The sequence below is a fragment of the Ptychodera flava genome, chromosome 21 (assembly GCF_041260155.1).
Source record: "Ptychodera flava strain L36383 chromosome 21, AS_Pfla_20210202, whole genome shotgun sequence".
In the NCBI taxonomy this organism is placed as follows: Eukaryota; Metazoa; Hemichordata; class Enteropneusta; family Ptychoderidae; genus Ptychodera; species Ptychodera flava.
In genome coordinates, this window is record NC_091948.1 from 29,266,370 (window position 1) to 29,284,262 (window position 17,893).

The window sequence follows — 17,893 nt, forward strand, 5'->3', positions numbered from 1 at the left end:
TTGCGGTCTTCAGAGTGATCGACTCTGGACCTTTATTGCCTTGGTAACCAGTCAAGGTAATAAGTCAAGAAAGCTCTGTTTTGTTCTCGATTGAAGGAATAAATCCGCGGAGCTTCAAGAATTCTGCAGCTACCAATCAGATCACTCCGAGATGTCCGATTCAATCTGTACCGTGGAGACATAAAGAACCAACAAATTGCCCGAGTCAAAGTGCCCACTGAATAAAATTGAAATTGGACCATTTCATACGTGCCCGTATAGAGATCCGACCGTTCTAATATGTGACTTGGCATTAATGCATTTTCTCAAGCGAATTTAATAAAGCAGTCGAAAACTTAAGATTCAAAAGCTGTGATTTTCATGTGCGAAGTATGCATTCTAATGCTTTTCTCACGGACGAACAATCTGAATTTCTGTTCTTTCTGCCTTCTCAAAATGGAGAGCAATTTTCCGACAGATAACATTAATTTGTAGCACGTGGTATAGTCTTAATCGGCAAATGTTTTATAAGACAGAGATTGTTCATGCGAAAGTGATTCAACTTCCTCTACATGGGTAACCCTGACTATGATTGCAGTAAGCAACAGTAATTTAAGAGAGGAAATTGCCTGGAAAGCCTGCAATTGCCCTTACAGCTGACGGTAGCAACGACAGCCAAAAGAAGAGAAAGGAAGAAAAAAAAAATGGCGCCTTTCGATCGGCGAGATTACGTGTCAGAAAAAATCGGCAAGGTTTTTAAAACGCGATGACACATGATACGGAACCACTTAAAAGGGGAATCTGAGATCGATGCCAGGATTGAGAGAGTAAGGATTTTGCAGAACACGCACTGCCAACTAAAACACACAGAGAAAATCTCTTTGAAGGTTCTATTTGTGTTAGCAACTCCGCTGGAGAAACTGCAAGACTCCTGAGGCTGTCGACGTCGGCCGTTTAATTACAATCAAAATTCGCTTTTGAGGGGTAATTACCGGTGCGTATCTTGCAGCGTTATGGGAATCTTAATTTCAGTAACGCCGATGGTCGGTTGATAAAGCGAGGATGCGAAGCAAATTTAGCCCGCTTGAAGAGCACATTTAACAAGTGGCTGTCATACATCACTCACCTCGATATAATGCTGTGAAAATTACGGCCGCTATTAGCATCCCCTGGTAGAGTCGATGCACTGAAATCATGCCGATGTTTTAGTGTTTTCTGTGAGTGATAGGACCAGGCAATCGCAGTAAAGTAGTTTCGGCTCTGTGTGATTAAAAGAAAGAAGGAAATCAAACCAATGATTCCATTAGATGTTCACTGTAATGTGGATGCACTGAGTACTAACCGCGGATCTCCACACACTCACTGAAGTGAATACAGTGAAAAATTATACCCATATGTTTACCCATGCAAACTACTTCCATTATGTCAGATTGGTACACATACATACGTGTAGACTCATCATGCTAGAACACACGGATGCATTCTGAGGTCCTCGTACAAATTAACATTCATGAAACGGATCACGTCGTCCTTGGTCCAAGATTGTTGCCCATTTTGATGCATCTCCGATCTATTGTCTTGGCGAGCATATCGTGTCCACCATGACCAGGGTTTCATTTTAGTGTACGTTGCAAACAATATATGACTACATCAATGCAGCGCTGCGTTTTGTATTGAATAGCAAGTACTCCCGTATATGCGGTTGATGATGCTCATTTGTTTGCCATGCGACGCTTTCGCCGTGTAAAATATCACCTCAGATTTACATGTGGCCTACTTTTTAATTTCGCAGAAAGCTCAAAAGCTGTATTTACAGATGATTTTTTTCCTGACAGCGAGGGCCCGTGGGATCTGACAAATTGAGTTCTCAATACATGCGTTTTGACATCAGCTGTCAGCATAAAATGTTTTCCTTATTTTCAAATTATTGCATACTGATGTACAAAACTCTTGCCTTTTCTTGCAAGCCGTTTTAACTGTAGTGACCGCAAGATAATACGACGTTCTTACTATGTTAATCACTAACCCTACTATAGCTGAACTCGCTACCTTTGACGTCGTGTCATCGACGGGTGAATTTTTGTATAAAGCTGACATTTTATACAAATAATACGTCGCCTTTGTTCCCTTTCTCTGTGTGAATTTTACTATTGGCGACCGTTTTATATGAGTCGACATTTGAATGTATTTTGTTTAATCCAAGATTTTCAGAATGTTGTTACTCCAAAATGTTCATTTCCTAACGTGCATGACTTGACGTCGAGTGTTTTGTATCCATTTCTCCTGGTTACATTTCTGTTTGGCCATGATGTATGCTAAACCAAGGCTGTAATATCAAAAATACACTCCATAGTTAAGTTTTGCAAGACGGTTGAGGTCTTCAAAGCATGAAAAGCTATATAACTCATGAGATATGGGGGTTGTAACAAATTGCAGAACATATGCGAGGGTATGGGATGAGATACCAACATCAGCACGCACCAATGGTAAAAGCAAATTTGTATTTTGCCAAGCAAAAGTTGAAGATGATTTCATGAATATATATCGACAAATATCGACAAATCAGATTTATTCTAAGTAGTATGGGTAGATGTTCTCAACATATGGTCCAGTCCCAGTTCGGGTGGCTCTGACGAATATCTGATGCAGTCGAAGTAGTTACAAAATTACTTATATGTCATATCTCAATTGATCCCTTTGTGTGGAATAAATTTTCCGAAGAAAGTTGCGATCAAGTAGATGGTTCTTAAACCATTACGTTGAGTAGTTTCACGACTATCTGTCGACAGATCTTAGATTAACCAAAAGTTGATACTGTGAGACATGTCTTCAATGTCTTGTCATCCAGAAGACGTGACGATTGTTGTCATGTGTGGTATTTGAGGAGCATATATCAATGTTGGAAGATGTTCAGGTGAGAGTCAATGAGAAGTGAGTAATACATCCTGTATCTCTGGGCAGAAATGTTGTCAAATGTCTGCACAAATCAAAACGACGTAGAGCTATGTCACTGTGATTCAGGAGCAGATGAGTAACAAATGTGATATATGGTATGTCTGTTCTTCATAGTTCTACCATTCTTCGGGTATTACAGAGTGACTTATTCTCTCGCTCCATAGCAGCGTCTGACAATATTGCATTTCAATGGAATAGACGTTGGTTAGAATAAACTTCTCGCACATGTACAACCAATGTCTGGTACAGACGCATACCTTTAATCACTCTAGCGAGTCCAGTCTGGTCGTGTAGTAAAACGCACTGACATGATTTTACAAAATGCCTTCTGTTTAGTGAAGGAGAAACTGTCATGTGGACATGTGACTGTAAGATGTTAACAAAGTGCAGACAGAGGTTGTTGGTCGACTTACAAATAGATCGTGGTTGAAAACTGAGACTACTGCTAGCGCGCACGCAATTAGCATCCGCCAATTTCAACAACAGCAACAAAGTACAAACGTCGATGTTTCGAAACCAGATACAAATAATTAGACTTTGTTGTATTGAGCTGTTTCTAATCGAATAAGAAATGAGCATACCCAACTTTACATTTTATGATCAGTTTGTCTTGGCAGAAATTGAAATTCGTTTGCATAGAAAAATTATTTAGACTCGTGGAATGGGAAACATTACCCCAAATCAAGTGGCTCAGTATTGGTGTTTTTCGATGCGAAGCTAGGGCTGTGTAATCTGCTCAAATTCATGAAGTTCCACTTACTTCGTGTTTGTTGTTCTTTGCTTTAGACGTTTCCTGACGACGATGTGTTCTTCTTTATGGAAGACGTGATATTAAAAGTTGATACTGTCAGCTTTCCCTTTATGTGGTCTTATTTGTAGGCGCAGTAGTCTCAGTAATGCGCGGTATTTCAGGAGAGATATCCACGCACGGAGATGTTTAGCAAACAGTCATATCATCATTAATAACATATCCTGTATCCTTCGGTAGCATTTCGTTTCTTGGTAAAAACTCTTCCCAGATGAGCAATCCTTGTTATCAAAATACAACGCGATGATCGTTTGGTTCTCTAACTCATAGTGACTTGAAATGTATGATGGTTGTTGCTTTTCCAGTCGCGGTCATCATCTATGGAACCACTTCTCTTTATGATATGAAATTCTACACCGTAGACATGTGGAGACTCAGTGGTGATTTTCTGTAGCGTGTATCCTTCGTCATCAAACGTTCAGACCCAATACTCTGCCTCGACACTCCCACCGAACGGCGTCGACCGCTTCGTGTGCTCTGGTCATATTGTGCGGCGGCCTCGTTTTCAGACATTCGGATCACTTTTCACGAGGCCTATAGTTTTGTTCACCTTTTGAGGGTCATGAATAATTCGCTTAACATATTCGTTAGTGTAATTTACGATGCGGAGCGGTCTGTGTCTTCCAGCGGAGGAAATGGCGTTGTTTTCCCGCCGCGATTCTCTCTCTTAATAAATTCCTCAAGAGCAACACAGCGGCGGAGCGTGTTCAGACTAGCTCTCTGCGTATAAATCTGACGAATGGAAATCTAGCGAGCACCGCCAAGCAGACGTTGAATCTGACAAAAATAACCACGTGACCACCCTCCGAAACTATTAATGTTCAATTTAACTAATTTTGCTAAATCCCTCTAATCTTATAATTCTTGCACGGACGTAGGTCCAACAAACGACTCATGGAAGGTCAGCGATTTACTATTATTATGTCCATAGGGAAAACAGCGCAATCATTAACAAAACCAATTACTTAATATACCGCTGAGTGAATAGATGGTGGTTGAGGCTCCTAAAGTGATGAAGTGGGTGTGATTACCCACAACTTGCACAAACACACGGTCATATCGAACGCCCGAGGCTGACCAACAAAGTTTCCCGGTGTAATCTACCCGTGCGAATGACAAGGCTACATTGTACCACATCTTACAAGTCGCGGAATGTGCGAAATGAATTGAACCTTGCAGTTGGAGAAAACATGTCGGATGAAAACTCCTCTCAGCATATATCTAGAAATACTAAGATTAGTATGCCAGTCAGTTAGGCTATTTACAGGTCGGGATTATCAACGTTAAAATTGGAAAGTCACGAAAAGGTGAATATAATGATGGGGAGTGTTTACAGCCAGTTGTTTCGTCAAAGTGAAAGATGAACAAAGTCTTTACGATGCAAAACATTTCAGGGACGACTGATATCTCCGGAATCTGAACAATATTAAAATTGTCAACGTGAACACCCACAAATTTGCAGAACCTTACTAAACTCCACTTTCTCAATGAACAATTAAAGTGACACCCTGAGGTCATCTGCACAATGATTGACAGGTGATTAGCATTAACGTCATTGTCAATGTCACTAGTTGTCAGTCAGTGAAGAACTCCGATGGTCAGTGATCTCTTATCACGATTTCTTGCTTTCGGACTTAATATTCAGTTACCAAAACCGAGATAGCCTAGAATATACATGGACGCCCGTGCGTCACCTCATGCTTAAACAATTTTAAATGAGGACAGTTACCTTTTACTTTGACATAAGGGGTGGACCATTTGATATCCTGGGGTCCTGGAAGAGTGATGAGGTAGCATTATCTTTATTTTTACCTGATCCACTGTACATTATCTTTCTTCACTCTCTATCCTTTTCTTGTCAAGCCTTCTCTGGCTGATTTTTCATTGACATTTGCTGGAAATCTTTTTTTTTTTCGAAAATCTTCCAGGAATCCCCCTGGGGACATCAAATTATCCACCACTAACCTTGACGAGAAGTTGACCTTAAACATACTTTAAGGCAGTTTATTTATAACCCCGAGATATACATTATTTCATATTAGTTCGATGTGGTGGTTACTTGAGGATCGTCGAAGCAGTAAACTTGACTCTCCCTTCTTTTGAGTTTTATAAAAAAGCCGCGTTTCAATGCATAGGTACCTCCGTCTGTAAATCGACAGACGCTGGCGATGAGGATGGCCTACAAAGGAACGCAGTGGTTTGATTGATTGAACGATGGACTGGAAGGTCGATAGAGAAAAGGAAAGGTACTAGCTGAAAAATTGATAATACATACATACATACATACATACATACATACATACATACATACATACATACATACATACATACATACATACATACATACATACATACATACATACATACATACATGTCCGTATGTCATCAATGATCTGTGTGGTCTTTACCCTTGTTGTGACGTAAGTTAATATCTTGTGTTTTTATTACCTTCAAAACTGCAAGTGATATTGCTTGTATCCTTGCCGCTGTGAAGGACACGCATGTTCAAGTGACAGTCATAAAAAATGAACAATTAAATGGTGGAAAACACCAAATTTCGGCACGGTTGACTGTAGACTTAACATCACGTAGCATAGGCGGGTGACACGTCTGTTCCATTTACTTTCAGTGTATTTTTTCTCTTTAATGATAATAAAGTTTAATAAAAAGTAAAAGTAAAGAGTTTCATATTTCACACCTTCAATTTTCACTATATTTTGTTTTTCAGATGTACATAATTCATTGCTGTGGACTGAGAGACGTACATGCTTTTAGTCTAGTTTTTAAAAAGACCACTGACGTTGGTTATGTTGAAGTAGAGCAAACGTTGCCGGAGGGTGGTATGCTGATTTAATGACGTTTTCCAAATATGTGAAAGTAGGCTATATGTTACGTATGTAGAAATTATCGATTTTTAGCTCTGCATGTAGAATGTTTTAGCAGAGCTGATGTAGGCTGTAAAGTCTGTCTGTCTGTATGTATGTTTGTTCGTTTGTCTTCGATTACATTCGAACTATTTATGCATCGACTGGAATGAAATTTGATAGACTGGCACTAATGCTCAAATCTTATTTGCATTTCGTTGATTTGAATCGAAAAATTTCTTTTTTTCTTTCTTTTTTCGAAATCTGTCAAGAATTCCATGCAGCCGAACACTTGCTTACTCACAGACGACTACCTTGTACGAAGATTTCGATTCCTATTCCTAGTATCACTAAAAATTGGTATCATTACGAAGTAAACATTCTTCGACACTATCCTGCAAGGGCTTGTTTTCATAATATATTCTCAGGATACGGTCATTGAGGTAAATTATCGCCACAGTTGATAGACGTCTCGTACTAGTCGAGGGGGAAGGTGATGGAATTTCTGACAGATTTCAACGGTCATGTTTACAGGGGACAAGGTAAGAAAAACATTCACGTCATGAAGAATCCTCCATTAATTTTAATTTTGTCTCGTTCATCGACATCGACGACTAACAAACCATCAGGCTCAAGCCCCTAACCCGTGGTAACTCCATGAACTTGATTTTACTTGTTGTGCACTTGTTTACGCCACACATCTTGTCATGCACTGTTTTATCATTGTAGTGGGATACAGTCACAGAAGTCGATTTTGTACTATTATCTTTTTGTCGTCATGATAGAAAACGGTGTACTTTCGGTTATTGTATAGGAGAAGATTATATAGTTGAATCAGAGATAAGGGTGAGATCTGGTACAGTTATAGTAGTACGATCTTCGAGAAAGTAGTTCACCTTGAATACGATTGACTGCACCTTTAATAACCGTTACTATCTTTAAAAAACGAAATGGTCACTTGTTATACCTAACGATAACTTACTTGAACATTGCAGAGAGTTGTGTGCGATAAATATCGATCAATTGCAGCAAATCTCATGAGAATAAAAAAATCTTTACTCGAAGGACATATCTTCCAATAACATGATTGTCACTATGCAAGTTCATACACTCAACGACATCTATATAGGTCATATAGTAGGGCGATATTCAGAATGTGGCGACAAGAAGTAGTCAATATTTAGAACGTAAACTTCGGTTTTGCATGATCTACGAAGATAGAGTTGCTCCAGGGATATTTGAACACTGTCTTTCAGATAACCACTCAGCGTGATCCGTTATCAACCAAAAAAACCACGGCGTTCAATCATTGCGCGTGCGTGGCAGGTTTAAGTTTCAAAACGTAAAATATGACAATTATTCCATTCCAGCTGACAAACTGCGCCCGCCATGTCCAATGCAAACGTCAAGGAGTCAGCGTGTATTATTTCAAGCTTGTTTCAAGAGAGTTTTTTTTCCATTCGGGAAACAATTTGATCACGAACGAAAACTTTCCTGACAGTTTGATAACGGTGTTCTGAATGAGTTAACCAAACCATCGTTCAGCGTCAATCAGTCATGTGAGGATTCTTATATTCTAACAGTTTTTGTTATTCAGGCGGGAATTGTAGATACTCTACTGTCGTTTGTACTTTCAAGGGTCAGGATTTAATCGTACAGTCTGTGACATGACTGAGAAATTCGAATAGTGAAATAAGTTTTCGCGTGAATGGCGAACTCTGATCCGTACTTGAACATTTTTATTGTTGTGTTGGATTATTTAGCGTTCATTGACTCCTTGAAATATGGCTGAAAATTTCAGGACGTAAAGAAATTCCGGTACTATGAGCATTAACATCCACATTGAATGGTCCCCACGTGACAGAAGACAGTTTCAAAAATGTTATTCTCACATGTAAATCTCTCCCTCGCTCTCTAAGTATTTCTTTCTTAAACACTTGCCCTCAAATTCACCTTTTTGGTATAACAATTACCTTTCATTCACGTAAATGGGGATTACTGCTGAAATGAATAGTATAGCTCGATGGAAAAGATAAGAAATCTGGTGTTTGACGTCTCTGATTGATAGATCTGCCATGTTCCTTATTCAAAGAGACCTATTTCACTAAAAAGATTTAAGTAATAGTTTTATTCATGTTATAAATTAATCTACCCTAACTGAAAACGTGTGTCTACTGTAAAACATGCGATGGTTCATCATTCCTGCACCAGTTTTGTAAGTCGAAATTTTTACAGGGAACAAACGCTTGATTTATGGCGGGGAAACGGTATACGTACCGTCTTACGCGAATGAAATCTCAACCAGGCAAATGTGTGATTCATTGAAAACGAGGGAAATGCAATCTGTACCTGCAAATACACATCTCCTCTAGATGTTCTAATTTCGAGCGTGTGTACTTCGTAAATTGATTTTTCCTGTTGAAGGGTGATTTATCAACCCAGATACTTAATGTGTGTCTCTTTTTTCTTCTAAGTCTTTTTTCAGTATCTTCTGAAGGAACTGGACAGTTGTCGTTCCAATGATCGTCTTTCTTCCCATGAATCAATTCGACACGGAGCAATACGGTATGGTATTTGCTTTCGGAGCAGTTACACGCTGTCACAATGAATTGCCGATAAAATACGACGGCACATGACAGGTCGACCGACCTTGACATGACGAATCTCTCCGACGATTGGGAGCGCACTCGTGGTCGCCAGTGCGCTCAATTAATTTGAGAATCAAGTAGGTAGATAAACCTTAAACCTCAAGAATGGGAAAATCATAAAATGACGATATTAATCTTTGTGCCAATGCCATGCCTTGACTCACTGTAAAGTCAAATGGAAATCGTTCATGAGCAAAAGCAAAACTCACCGACGGAGACATCAATGAGTCTAGGATTGTAGTTATTTTTCGCCTATCTAATTTTCAGAAATCTATCTTTCAGACTGAGTCGAGGCGATGCATAGACCGTGCATAAATTGAGAGAAATAAGTGTACACGTCTCTATGAAACGATGAAGAAGTTATACAGATGTCAAACTATGAGAGCATCACGACAGCGAGACGAGTGAGTTCATAGAATGAAAGTAGTCACTCTTCTGACTGACAAAACATCGATGTGAATGGTTACCTTATCAAACAGCGACTGCAAGACTTTTCCTTCAGTAGTGCACACTTTGATTGCTCTCATTGTCCGAAGATTTACAACCAGACAGGGGGTTTACAAAAGCTAATGATACACGATCGGTGTATAAAATCAGTTCACAGATGTGACTTCTTATCAAAAGTTAAATTATCAGCATTACAAAATTCTTTTCGTAACTTGTCTACAACTTATGGTGGCGTCTGTTGCCCCTTTGACATCTGACCGTCAGTTCAATGTTGCGACCACAAGATATTTAGCTAAAATGGTGTTAAGAAGAGTGTGTGATGCTACAATGGCGTGAGTGAATCTACCACATGTTTTGTCCTGTTATTCAGAAGCAGAGAGCCGTCAATCAGACAGTTTCTAGCTGTTACGATATTGGGTCCAAGAACGAGATTTGAAACTTGCAACGAGACTTCATCTCGTTCGTTCGAGGAGTAGATAAATGGGGGATAGATCTCGCAATGTTTCATTAACTTCGCTGATTTCCACGCTAGGATTTTCACAGTATCAGTTTCCAATTGTTTGATGTGATATAATAAAAGTAGTATACTTACATTATGTTGGGGAAACTTTCTGTCGCAGATCATGTAGACGGAACGACGACTCACAAGACGTTAGGTTTCCATACAAAACACACACAACACTTTTTAAACTTTTCCATATGAGAACACAGATGTTGTTCTTGAAAATGCGTTTCCTTGCGGTTGAAGCTTTAAAGTGCTACATTGAAGAAAGTTCCCTGATTTCACCATACATTAAGAAGTTTTTTATTTAGGATATCCAGATATCAAACTTCACATGTGCGCACACAACCTAAATTATATATTTGAGACAGTTACAAAAAGTCTCTTTGAGTAATGTTGTTAACCCTCGACACCCTGACGTTTATGTTCAGTTCCCTAAGATTTCTCACCTAGTTCAACAATGGCGCACTTTCGCTACCGTATCGTAAGTGTTTGAAAGCTTTTGGGTATTACCCTCTCCGTTTACAGCATTAGAATGTATTAGTTTTGTAATGTTTTGGCTTGCGGTGTTTCTACGGTATTATTACGTAACACATGGATCTTGTAACCAAGTCGGGTATATGGATCACTTTCTGATCGCCCTGAAAGACTTCTTGGGCGTTCGGAATTCAACATGTCCGAATTGGGATAGTCTGACCGCCTCCATATTCATTTAATCATAAGCCATGGTATTAAATGCAGACACCAAAGTGTTCAATTTGTTTCTTACATTAAAATTGTTAACATTTCCCAACGAATTTCAGTCTGTGGTATCTTGATCTCTGCATTGAAATGATGATGTTGCACGGCAATTTGATAGAAATGATATTACCGTGTTGATCGAGTAACCATTAAAATAAAAACCTTTCATTTCTGACAAAGCCCTTGCGTTTAGCAACGTTATAATCATTCTGCCCCTCGACGGGTCGTCTAATAATGCATCTTTATGATTTATTTAAGTCTCAGTTAACACATTTCTCACTTCCGTGATGTTTCGACAAATGTTGGTTCCCGCTGTGTTGATATTGATTGAAATTCCAGAAATTATCCGCTGACTTAAATTTCTAAGGAAAATATCAATCTGGAATGATCATTAACGAAAACTAATTATCCCAACACTTTTATTTCGTGTTCTGAAGGAGATCTACTATTCACATGTGATTAATATACTATTCGCGTTTAATTTGCTTGATATATGGTATATTTCCGTCGAAAGAAGGAATTTAGCCATCGGACAGCACGGAGACTAGTTGACCTATCAATTCATCAAAAATATCGAGGGACAGCAAAATGTAAACTCTTGTTCGATTCGTGATGCATAATGGCTTGGACAAACTCTTCACAGTCGTAAATCATCGTTTGTCACAAAAGAATCAAGCTAATTGATCGTCAGATACCTTGTTGTGGAGAGTTTAAAAGTCTCGAGGGTTTAGACCTGCATAACAACTTATTTGAACGCTGTATGAAAAAAAGCACCCACATCAGATAGGACCAGATCGCATATATAGGCTTTAATCTGATTGGTTGAAGTGAAGAGAGACCTTTATTGACAGTATCCCTGTTCCATTTACAACAAAATCCGCGAATCTCTTCTCACGTACAACGTCAAACACCTAACACAGTTCTCCGCACTACCATATCGATATCGGTAACAAGGGACGATTGGTAGGATATTATTATGGTCCTCAGATTGTCTTATAATGCTTAAGAGATTTTCAAAGAATTTTTCAGCCTCAGGGAACGAGGATGATAGGTGATAAACAGTTTATGGTGCCAAGAGGGAACTAGCGCTGTCGCCAGTGATCAGAAGTAGGCGCGGCTAAAGGGGCTAGCCATGCCGAGGGTGGCATGGACATATTGGAGACTACCCTTGGGAACCACAGCGAGTTCACATACTAAAAAGTAGATCATTGGCGTTGTTGAAGATGTTTTGGAACATTGGATTGTTGGTAGCCCTTGACTGATGACATCATATAAAGTACTGCGATCAACTGCTAGCAACAGAAAGAATGATAATTTTCGTTGAGGGTAATTTTAAAATCTTTGGCAAAAAAAATTGGATAGCTTTGAACGTGATTGGTTGTGCTTGCACATAGCTGCCTTGTTATGTACGATATGCTGTCAAGTTGATTTTCATACGCTTGCAATTGTAGTCCGCAGCTAATATAAGCTGTGTCGATGGCTATCGATGAAATAGTAACTGTTGTGGGTCTTGTTGTTGGTTGTCTAATTTGTTATTAGACAACCCTTAAATAAAACGTTTCAGTGCCTGGCCTCTCGTGCGACCCCCTACCCCGATATAACCTTCATGGCGGGCTTTCGATTTGTGAACATAGACCATCGAAGGACATTGATCTTAGGTTACGATCAAGACTTTTCGAGGTTTTTTGTTTTCAGAGTGGTGTTTTATCAGACAATGGAATTGTAGTGCAGGGGATGCTAATTACCGAAATTTTGGTAACTTTTTACAGAACTGATTGGCTTAATGATTGAACACAACCTAGTACATTTCGCGATGGTCATTCTAGTCACAAACATTAGTTTATGTAAGAGTGCTATAAGTGGCTCATAAACTCTAAGAAAAATTCATAAGTCTTTTCACTGACCCGCTAATTGAACAAAGTTTATCGCAGAAACTTACAAAAATATAAATTAGATCACTGGTTTGCGTGGAGATTTCACTCCTTGCCGATCTATCAGCACAATCGCACAAAATTTATTTCGCTTCCTCGTCGGTTTCACACTAATTGCTTTTATTATCGCCGTCGCTTTGTGACTTTGTTTTAAATTTCAAAGACAAGAGAATCGATATACCAAGCTTCATATTCTCCTCACGTATGGCCGTATATATTTTTCTTAAACTTTAGTTCATTAGAAATTGAGTACGTCGATATAGATCCATAATTTTCGACATAACATGGCATTCTTGCGTATTGAGAACTGTATTTATAAATTCACCACATACATGCCTGGGCACTTTAAAGCAGCTTTTAAGGATTCATATACCTAATGCCTTTAAAAGTGTTCTTATCTTTTCAAAAACAACGCACAGGTAATTTAAAAATATCATTAAATTGCAAGCCACATCTTCAAGAAGTCGGACATGACACCATTCCGCGGCGACCTTGATCTAAATCTCCGACGACCAACGATAAGCGCCAGATATATGTAGAACTTGCATCAACAATTAAACTTGTGTGTCTCAGACTATCATACTAAAAGGAAATCTTTAACTGAACACCATAAACAGATACTGGATAGGCTATCTAAAAATCATGAATGGTTTGACGCTGAAAACAATATTTAGATTCATTTTCGACTTATCCCAATACCTAAGTCAAATGATCTCATTTTGGGTTATATGATCAAACAGATAACCAAAGAACAAAATTAACAACTGATAACTTTCTACTTGCTTTGACTTTGGAAATTCTTTCACATTTCTTTCTTTACATATTCATAATGATTAATTGATATAGAAGCCTTCCTTAACAATGGTTGAGGACCATTCATGTGGCATCTAAGGCTTAAAATACAGTGTATAGGATTTCATGAAAAAATTGATATCAATCGAAAATCAAACACTTTTAATATTACATAGAATATCAGTAGTCAAGACGCCAATAGCTGAGAAGTCGTGGCTAGATCAACATTTATGTCACATACGTCTAGGATTCTAACTTCTATCGATGTTGCAAGTCTGCAATAAAGCCTCTTTACAGACCTAGCGTTTATCACAAGCTTCCCTCCCCGTTTTATCCATTTCAGTGTCTGCCTTAGACATGAAATTCTGATCACGTCTGGTAACCACAGAAAATATGAAGTTTTCATAATGTCCCACCTGCGTCACCTCAGCGTGTCTCCTGTTCTCTAGTTCTCTCTTACGAATCTTACAGGATGATGTTTGCCTTACCAGCAGGTGGTACGTACCTCCAACATGGAAATAATATGTACAGATAACACTCGTCGCTTTTCGTTTGAAGTGAGTTATCAAATACATAAGGGCTTTTAAATTATCAAGGTGAATTTTTCGGTTGACAGAATTCATTACATTGTGCACTTATTTACGATAAGGTCCCTAGATAACAGAATGCATCCATCAATTGATGTTTTGTTCTGTTTTACGTTATATACACTATAATGCCGCTAATTACATTTATTTACAATTTTTGGGCACTTAAGCACTCCCACAAATACACGCTACATTGATCTCACTACTGTCTGTATTATCATTCCTGGTTCTTTAAAAAACTCAAAACTTGGCAGAAAAGAACGGCTGCGGTGTTCAAACTGTATAGACGATTAGTCCCTGTTGTATAAACTATACAAATTCACACTATCGACCTTGTCAACTGCAAATTACAAACAAAATATACTTATTTCAAAAACTCATACGTTGTATTAGCCTTCAAACAACGGACGACTAAATCGATGTAAATTAAGTTTTGTGACAACGAATCGATGTAATCGATGTAAATAAGTTGCTCATTAACGACAGTCAATATTTCTAGGCACATGTCTATATATCTGTCTGTTAACCAGATGATAATCAATCTTTTACAATTTGAATACACGTGATGACAGTGGGATATCATTGGTTGAACTTACATAACCCATGGTGACAAGTAAATGGATTTATAATAACTGTATGATCGTTTCTCTGAAGTGAAAGCTTTTATCGGATCATTATGGCAAATCGCCTAGATACCAGCTGAAAATAAGGCGCGAACGACAAACATGGAGAACAGTATTGTCCATGATACAGCAATAGTGAGCACTGAAATTAATATGTCCAGTTTGTCAAGTCTCTTTGGGTTTAAGACAGAATGCGCCTCGGGGACAGACTTTTGGATTCTCAAATTTTCAAAATTCTTTTCTGATCTAACACTTGTGGAGGCCCATTAGGAAGTTCTGGGAGTAAGAAAACCTTTTACCTTCTTAGACTTTAGAATATCGAAAAAGTTTGTTTTTTCCGATAGAGTTAACACAGTGATGGCGGCCATTTTGAATTTCAAATATCCGTCATAATGTTAGGTAACTTGTTTCTCCGGTACCAAAAATGACCCCTGAAGTTTTATTCTTGATTTGGTTGGAGAATGGTTGAAAGTTTCATTGAGGAAATATTGAGCAAAATTTTAAGTCTTTCACTTTCGAGACGCATACTACCTTCAAGAAATCCCATCAAATGTCTCCCCTCACCTTTCATTCAGTCTATCAACAAGTCGCGTCACTGTCTATGGTAAAAGTATCAGGACAAAACTTTAGCTTTAATCACGGCATTTTAGAATGCGTTCGGTATGAAAACTCTTGGGACAAAGCCGGGTATCAGTGTATGATTTAAGAGCAAAATGCCCACAAACGGCCTCTATCTTACATAAAAAATCAAAATGGTGCAGTTATATTTAAGTAACGTAAAATGACTAACAGCCAAGTGAAATACGAGCTGACACAAAGCTTTACGACTATTCTCATGAAATCATTATGATTACATAAATGTTGTTTCAAGTTATCTTTGTATTTCAATTTTCCGTGAAGGAAACGGGTTAAGTTTTTATTCAGACAGTTCGATATATGTCCTTTCGATGATTTTGATAAGGGCTCTGGTACAACGAATGAGATTGTGAGTGCCACTGAGTAGAGGTATGAGTGTGAATGCGTTGAGGTCAGTCAACTACCCAGTTGCCTTATGCTTATATATAGTCGTCAACATCCGATGCTTTCCGGCTAATAAGCTAATGTGAATGATTATAGACTAACGCATTAAATTCAGTAAAGGTGGTGGTGAACAGAATTGGCGTTGGGTTGTGAGACTGAGCTCAATTCTGGTAGATGATTGGGAAGTATTTTTCACTACATAGAACGGCGTTGAAATATAAAAGCTACTTTACTCTGAGAGATCGACAGTGGTTGTGTTTATATTCCGCACATCATACACACGCTGTCTCGATCGCACCCAGCATGGGCAGTTTGATTTCATGTAGGTCGGTATTTATTTTAACGCCTAACCCTGACAATAGAACAGATCTGCAAGACGAAGATTACACAAAGAGTTTGAAGGAATTCCTTCACTGATTTATTGTTGTGCAGAACCAATCTTCTTGTTTACGGTACTGGTATGATGTGATGTGATGTAGTTACATATTAGATTGTTCAGTGATCGCCTGTACATTATCAATACTCCTTTCTCCGATGTTTAGTTGTCTTACCCAGTCATGTGAAATGCATTCAAAATAATTGAACCACGTGATATATTGTCCAGGCAGTATCATCCATCCATGCATGAATGGTGGTCAGACGAACCCTTATGCTATTCCAAGTTGCAACTTTAATTGCAAATGTCTAAATTTATACTCCCACATACGTCATACTTACACCTCTGTTTCTGATCATATCGCAATTTTATTTCAATTCCTATGTCAAATATCAATTTTAATTACATTTTGAAAAATGTATGCACATTCGACAATTAATTTCCTCTTGATCGTTTCAGCAAATGCATACGGAGAGTGACATTATGAGTTTATTTTTGTATTTCACCGTTTGACAATTGTTATTGCTAATTCGCCTCGGGACAGATGTTCGGACTCCAAAACTTTTACAATACTTCACAGTTTTGGTCTACCACTTTTAGGCTTATTTTGAAGCTCACGGAGTAAAGAAAATTTTACCGGCTTATTTTTGCGAAAATGGAAAATCTAAATTTTCCCGATAGGCACGGTTGGCGGCCATTTTGAATTTCAAGCGTCAGTGGATATTTGGTTGTTTGTTTCTATATTACAAACTTTTGCACAGTGACCCCTGATTTTTATCCTTGATCTCGAAAGTAAAGGGAACGGTTTCAAGTTTTCCTAGGGAAAGTTTGAGCAAAAGTATAAGCCTTTCAATTTAGAAGTGCTTAAAGCCTTAATAGAGTTATTTGTGATATTCTGCTTACTAATGGGGGACTTCAATTAAAGGTATACAGTCACCTGTAATCTAAATATGCCCATATATTGTCCTTGGTATTAAAATGCCATGTGAGGGCGCTGTTTTTAAAAAGCGGCCACCCGCTTAAAATATGTGATTGGTGAGATTTTCTCTTTCCATGGTAAATGTGGCAAAATTGGAACAGGTGATAGTATACCTTTAACAGAACGGAGCCGTTTGCCTTTTTTATTATCAACGAAACATCAAATTTTACTTAACTACTGATAACCCGTAACGTTTGCACAATATAAGCGACATTGACATTAACTATGTGCTCTCATTGGCCCATCGATGTAATGATCATGAGGCAACTCCAACCGTCCATTTACAGTTTCTTGACAGTTTCTTGACAATTTCTTCGAAGGTTCCCATTAAAAGTTTGTTGGTGAATGCAGTAGAGTCAGTCATTACATACAAAAATCCAAGCGACAGAACAACACACAGAGCCAATTTCCTCCCGCAATTTTAACTGAAACGTGAACCAAATTGCATGGTATAATTAAACTGGTAAATAAAGATTAGAGATTGTAATTATATGAACGAAATGCTATTCATTTCGAAATGTCTATGAAGCTGTATATTTGCGGTCATGTTGTTTGGACTGCAACTTTATTATTAAGATTCTAAAATTTCTTCAAAGGGGTACATTTATTTTCCTTAAAGTATATTATATACTAAGATTACG

At 38.3% G+C, this 17,893-nt stretch overlaps 1 protein-coding gene across 2 annotated transcripts in view; it reads right to left on the reverse strand.

Annotated features, from left to right (window-relative positions):
* LOC139121955 (neuronal acetylcholine receptor subunit beta-4-like) overlaps nt 1–14,192 on the reverse strand; it is a 38,567-nt gene extending 24,375 nt beyond the window's left edge. Inside the window, exons 1-2 of one of the 2 annotated variants that reach the window (XM_070687293.1) lie at nt 14,084–14,192; nt 1,106–1,239 (exon numbers count right to left, since the gene is read on the reverse strand). In XM_070687293.1, coding sequence (XP_070543394.1) covers nt 1,106–1,175 — 70 coding nt within the window. In that variant the 5' untranslated portion in view covers nt 1,176–1,239; nt 14,084–14,192. Of the gene's footprint in view, nt 1–1,105; nt 1,240–3,694; nt 4,857–14,083 lie in introns of those variants that run through there. The other variant, XM_070687292.1, reaches the window with a different exon arrangement.
* Nucleotides 14,193–17,893: the final 3,701 nt, after the last annotated feature.